This window comes from Limulus polyphemus, unplaced genomic scaffold (assembly GCF_000517525.1).
Source record: "Limulus polyphemus unplaced genomic scaffold, Limulus_polyphemus-2.1.2 Scaffold332, whole genome shotgun sequence".
In the NCBI taxonomy this organism is placed as follows: domain Eukaryota; kingdom Metazoa; phylum Arthropoda; class Merostomata; order Xiphosura; family Limulidae; genus Limulus; species Limulus polyphemus.
The window spans coordinates 3,861-10,385 of NW_013665942.1; the positions used below are offsets into that span (position 1 = coordinate 3,861).

A 6,525-nucleotide genomic window follows, 5' to 3' on the forward strand; every position below is an offset into this window, starting at 1 on the left:
ATATATTGTTAATGCTATCTTTTTTATTTTTTTGTGATTATATATATATACTGTTGGAATTATCTTTTTATTTATCTTGTGATTATATATATCGTTAATATTACCTTTTTAGATATTTTGTGATTATATATTGTCAATGCTATCTTTTTTATTTATCTTATGAATATATATATTGTTAATGCTATTTTTAATTTATCTTATGAGTATATATATATTGTTAATGCTGTCTTTTTTATTTATCTTGTGATTATATATATATTGTTAATGCTATCTTTTTTCTTTATCTTGTGATTATATATATTGTTAATACTATCTTTTATATTTAACATTATATAATGTTATCTGTTTATTTATCTTGATACTACAAATTGTTAATATCTTTATATTTTATTGGCTGTCTAAATTTTCTAATTATATGGGAACTTTAGTTATTCCAACAAGTTCAGTTATCTAATAGAAAATACAAGAAAATAGGCATGTGTGTGTGTATACAAAGATTTAATAGCAATTAAGTTACCTCTACAATGTTTAACATTTATCAGTACAGAGGATGATAAGTTACCAACGTAATGAATCTTTCGCGAGAATCCATTTTGTAACATCGCCTAATCATTCGTTTCGGCAACGAAAACATCACCAAGATTTAAAGAAACATTCTGAACGTTCCATTCTTTGAAAGGCTTCTCTCCAATCTCTTTGTTAGTAGAAAACAGTATGTGGGCTTCCGAAACGAATTCGGTAAAATCTATCGTCACTGGTTTTCTCTCAAGATTGACACCGACCACATATCTTTCCTTAGTTGGGAAATATCTTTCTAATATAACCACACTTCCGTGACCAGGGTGAAGAACGTAGGTAAATGGTCTTCCATCACAAACAGCACTCTTACCATCGTAGATGGCTTTCATCCACAAGGAGGGTGATTTGTTTCTCAGTGCTATCAATTGACTTATTAGTGAAATTTCTGCCGATCGCTCCTCAACATTTTGACTCGAAAACTCAGGATTAATGGGTAGCCAAGGTGGGGTTCCGTTTTTTGTGAAGTTAGACTCCGTAGATGAAGTCCACTGCATGGGACACAATTGACCCTCTCTGTAGCCCTGAAACAACAAATTAGAAAGTTTAACACAAGCATATGCTCAAGTCCCCTTTTTTTGGGGGGTTGGTGTTTTTGGACATATGATTAAAGCTACGCAAGGGATATTAGTTGACTCTAATGTTGAACTGATATATTAGACGAAAGGCATCTGGACCAATTCTCGGACTACTCTTGTCTGACCGAATAATGGGGTTTGACGTCATAACGCATCCACGGCCCTAAAGTACAAACTTAATTTTATTTTGCGCTAACGGAACGCGAACCACTGGACCAAACTTAGACCTTGTCGCAAAAATATATGTTTTTCGGTTGACTTTAAATTGTCTGAATATTTCATCAGTATTTCGTATTAACTAATGGGCAGTGACAGTATAAAAGCTAAATAAATGTTGTATTAGTTTTTACCTTTATTTAAATATAAATTAGTTAAACTGTTATCTAGTTTATAAATAATCAACTCCAGTAATGCATCAAAATTGTTAAAATTTCAGAAATGGTCAAAAGACATGTTACGGCATATAAATAGGTTTTTACAAACCAAATAATATTATTACACCATGCTTAATGTAAGGCACCCAATGGTTCAGGGATAAGTCTGTAGGCTTACAATGCTAAAAATCGGATTTCGATACCAGTGAGGGCCAAAGTGTAGATAGCCTATTATGTAACTTTATGATTAACACCAACCAACCAACAAAAGCTTAATATAAGACTATACGAAGATTACAAAGCTCGTTTCAAGACGGCATCTTTGTCACGCATGTTTTTTTTTGTTTGTTTGAAAAAAAAACCGAAGATGGCAAATCGTTGTTTTTTTAACGCAAAGTTAAACAATGGGCTATTTGTGATTTGTCCATCGCAGGGAATTATACCCAAGAATTTAGCGTTGTAAATCCACAGACTATACCCCAGAATTTAGCGTTGTAAATCCACAGATCATACCCCAGAATTTAGCGTTGTAAATCCACAGACTTACCACCGTCTTACAGGGAGTGGAAAAAGTTGTTTATATTGTTTTCAGTACAAGATGCGATCTTTTTCTTTTCTTTTTGTAAAAATACAGGTTTTACCTTTAACTTTAGTTTATAGAATGCGGAAACGTTATTGCCCACTTCCAATTTTCCAAACAGCAACGTTTTAACTTTAGTTTATAGAATGCGGAAACGTTATTGCCCACTTCCAATTTTCCAAACAGCAACGTTTTTTAATTTTTATAGTGAATAGACTGACAAAAAAAAAATGTAAAAATAAGACTTCAACATCCACCACGCTCCATATTGCAGCCTACAACTGCATACATTTTTTCATTCGTAAAGAATATTATCCATACACGTTTTAACGAGGCAAATATAAGACCAGAAAGTTAAAAAATAAAGTTTCACAAAATAACTGAATATAACCAACTATTTGTAAGTATACTTTATAAACTTTCTCCATGATTACTATTGTGTCGATTTTATGAAAAAAAAAAGAATTAGGAAGACAAAAGGCATGAAAATAAATGCATTTTTTTGATAAAGATATAGATTGTGTTTTTTGTTGTTGCTTTTTATTTTTGCTCATCTACTTTTTTGCATTTGTAATAGTAAGTACGAACGCTAATATCTTCATATACAGAAGATTTATAGTGCTAAATCTATCTAGAAAATCTTTTTTGGATATCATCATTATACATGATAGCTATTGGAAGTCGTTAGATTGAAAGAATACAAATGTTGTAGGAAGCTAAACACCAATCCTCTTTACTTTTAAAAACACGTCATAAAAATAAGTAATATAGCTTTATCATCTTATGAATTAGGTTTAATTTTAACCTACATTAAAATATCTGAGTAATAAAGTACTATTTGCATGATACTTTCAAAATGGTACTGTGGGAAAACAGAACAATGAGTGGTATGTCTGCGGACTTACAACGCTAGAATCCGGGTTTCGATACTCGTGGTGGGCAGAGCACAGATAGCCCATTGTGTAGCTTTGTGCTTAGTTACAAAAAAACAACAACAACAACAACAATGATTCGGCAAGTTAAGACGATTGTGAAAAATATAATATAATTACAAGTAAAACTAAGAAAAATGGTGAGTTTTTTTTTTTCACCAAATGATATCTACTTGTGAAAGTAGATAAAATATTATTATTCAATCAATACCGTAAACCTTGCTTATTTTGTAAAACTAATTGTTCTTTTAAAATCCATTATCCCACCAAACATGCTCGCCCTTTCAGCCGTGGGGGCGTTGTAATGTTTCGGTCAATCCCACTATTTGATGGTAAAATAGTAGCCCAAGAGTTGGCGGTGGTGACTAGCTGCCTTCCCTCTAGCCTTACGCTGCTAAATTAGGGACGGCTAGTGCAGATAGCCCTTGTGCAGCTTTGCGCGAAATTCACAACAAACTAAACGTTTAAATCCAAACGTTGCATGCACTTTTATATATTAATATTTATATTCTTCTCCGTTTACTATCAGATTAGCTCATAGCTGCAATGCTTTGCTGATGCAGTAACTTGTTATTTAATAAAGGCTAATCATTAGCTATTCCTTATCACGTAGAACTTCATTTATCTCTCTTCTCTTCGGCCTTATCGGAAAATCTTAGAATTCAGTGCACGTACGACTATAAATAATGAAGTATTCAACACACGGGAAACAACAATGGTTTGGTTTCATATAATTTTGGATAAGGTTATTCGGGTTTTCAGCTACTGTTGTGGGAAAGCTGGGTTTTGGTGTTATTAAATCAATGAGAAGTTTCCCGATTTGAGTACTACGGTTGATATGTGAATAAAGACATCTAACTTGTGTAATTTATAAAAAAAAAGAGCCAAATGAGATCAGATATAAGAAGATAATATACTCTCCAAAATCTCGATAACCGCGTTGTTTAAGGCAAAAATACGAAGCTTTTGTTTATTGATATTCCCGATAATGCACTGTACGTTGAATAAAATCAAATCAGTGCATCATTCCGTCTTTCCATTATTCCTATTAACTCTGTCATAATCCGTTAAGACAATGGATATTTGTCTTGCATATTTCCAATGTAAACTTGATAATTAATTCAATTATCTGATTCTGTTACAAAGAATGACACTTGCTAATACTATGTGATCTTGTGTTTCTAGCACATTTACTTTATACTTTTAAGAAGTTTTCCTTTTGAATTTAAAAGTTCACGTGCCTGGGATTTAAATTATTTCATTCATTTCACGAGATTGTTGGTCTCAATATAGAACATTATGTTTGGAACTGGCGATTAAGACTTGGTAAAGAATTCTTTTATCTAACAATGAAATATTTACTTCTGTTGACACTCGAGATTTGTACGTGAAACACTTATCTTCGTCAGAGGTTGTACTTTTTTTAAGGGGTGGAAGCCTTAAAGAATAAATGTAATTAGTTGAGAATACCGGTGATCTCTTCTTTTTTGTTTTTTGGTTCAATGATTTTTCGAAAGATCCATATAAGGAAAATGAATAAAAATATTATTAGTGTTAGACTACACCAAACTGAATTTTAATCAAGTTTATCCATTTATATGGAATTAGAATGATAATATGTTAACCCGACAGTCGATGTCCTTTTAAGGAAAAACGTTGTACTATCACTTCAACCACGTTGTAATGATTAGTTTACAACAGAAGAAATCGTGGGTTAAAACTAAATCTTTTGCAGTCTTTTATTTCGAGAAAACACTTCAGGTAGTTTGATTAAACTTTTTTTTCCAAACCTTTAATTTGTTTGTTGAATTTCGCACTAAATTACTCGAGAGCTATTCGCGCTAGCCCTCTCTAATTTTGATGGCTAATCAACACCACCTACCACTAACTCTTGGGCGACTCTTGTCGGAAATAAGAGTGGGATCTGACAGTCACTCTTATAAATCAGATATGGAACACGATTTGTTTTTGAGGCTAACGAGATTCGAACATTAGATCCGCAGATCCACAGTTTGGCACATTAACCACTGGGCCATGCACTGTCTCTTTAAAGTCATAACTTTAGAAATGTTTATAGTTTGATTGAACGCCATCTGTAGGCTTGTTAAGGTCATCAATGCATTCCACGATGAGCCTGAAAACGTTTCCACCTTGATGAATAGTGAGTAACAAAACAAGTACGACATAATTGAAGTAATTTATATTAAACTATATATATATATATTGTTCACATATTCTGTATTATCTAAGTAAATAAGTGTGTAAAAGGTTTTTACCAATTTTGTATATACATGTTAAGGAATAAGGATAATACATAAAAATATCCAATTCAAACAGATAAAACAATAGCAGATCAAGAGAGAAAGTTCGGGGAATTGTCCTTCCTGGTGTTTCTTCTTCGTCCTCAAACCCATAATAAGAAGAAAAGTAATGTGTGGGTTGTATTGTATATTTATTGTATGAGAAAATTCTAATAACCTAATGTTTATTGTATTGTTCTCTTATAGAAACACTAATTAATGAAACATTTAATAGTGTATAGCTCGAAGATTATTTCAAGGCAGGAGAACAAGAAAATAGTAATAAATCTTGATAAGACGTAAGTTGTAGTAATGTTTCTTGTATTGTTCTCTTATAGAAACACTAATTAATGAAACATTTAATAGCGTATAGCTCGAAGATTATTTCATTGCAGGAGAACAAGAAAATAGTAATAACTCTTGATAAGACGTAAGTTGTAGTATTAAACATATTAACTCCCACTGGATATCAGTTCATGGCCGACTAAGAATAGCAATACGCTAGAAATATTTCAGTGCATAAAACCATTTAAAACTCCATTGGGTAACATTGTTCATCTGTCATCTAGCTTGGCGTATAAGAACTGATAGCCGAATATGGCTAGAACGTATTTATAAATGTTTTGCCCAGAGATAAGTCGTAGATCGTTAGTAATGTATTTGTATCAAAGATTTATTTCCAAATAGGGCAGCTCGCAGCAAATAAACTATATATAAGTAAACCTTTATCTAATAAATTCTGGCTATCTTGAAACTTTATATATATATATATATATATATGTACATCGTAGGTATAAGCAAAACATATGTATAATATTTAAGACATAATACAAGCATGGGTCCTTATAAATTTACATGTATCAAGCTTTAGGGCCTTTGTCAGCAACATTAATATACCAAAACTCCCTTCTAATTGAAACAACTTAATAACAACATTAAGATTAGTTTTCGTGGTCTAATATAGATAGAAAATTAGTTTTGAGACAACTAGTCTATAGTCTAAAAATAAAGTGTCACGCATAAAAGACAAACAAATAAAACCAGGGTTAAAAATTTACAAGTGGGAACCGTAAAGTTCACTCTAGATAATTAGAGCTCACATTATTTTTTTTATTTTTTACTTTTAGTGATGGGCGTGAAATATCTGTTCCTTTGCAATGTCTCAACCAACAATTGGTCCAGTTA

At 32.0% G+C, this 6,525-nt stretch overlaps 1 protein-coding gene across 2 annotated transcripts in view; it reads right to left on the reverse strand.

Moving 5' to 3' along the window:
- Window positions 1-497: 497 nt before the first annotated feature.
- Window positions 498-6,525, reverse strand: part of LOC106457443 (neutral and basic amino acid transport protein rBAT-like) — a 33,046-nt gene continuing 27,018 nt past the window's right edge. For both annotated transcript variants that reach the window (XM_013916864.2, XM_022383392.1), the window contains exon 4: window positions 498-1,100. In XM_013916864.2, coding sequence (XP_013772318.1) covers window positions 606-1,100 — 495 coding nt within the window. In that variant the 3' untranslated portion in view covers window positions 498-605. The remainder of the gene's footprint in view (window positions 1,101-6,525) is intronic.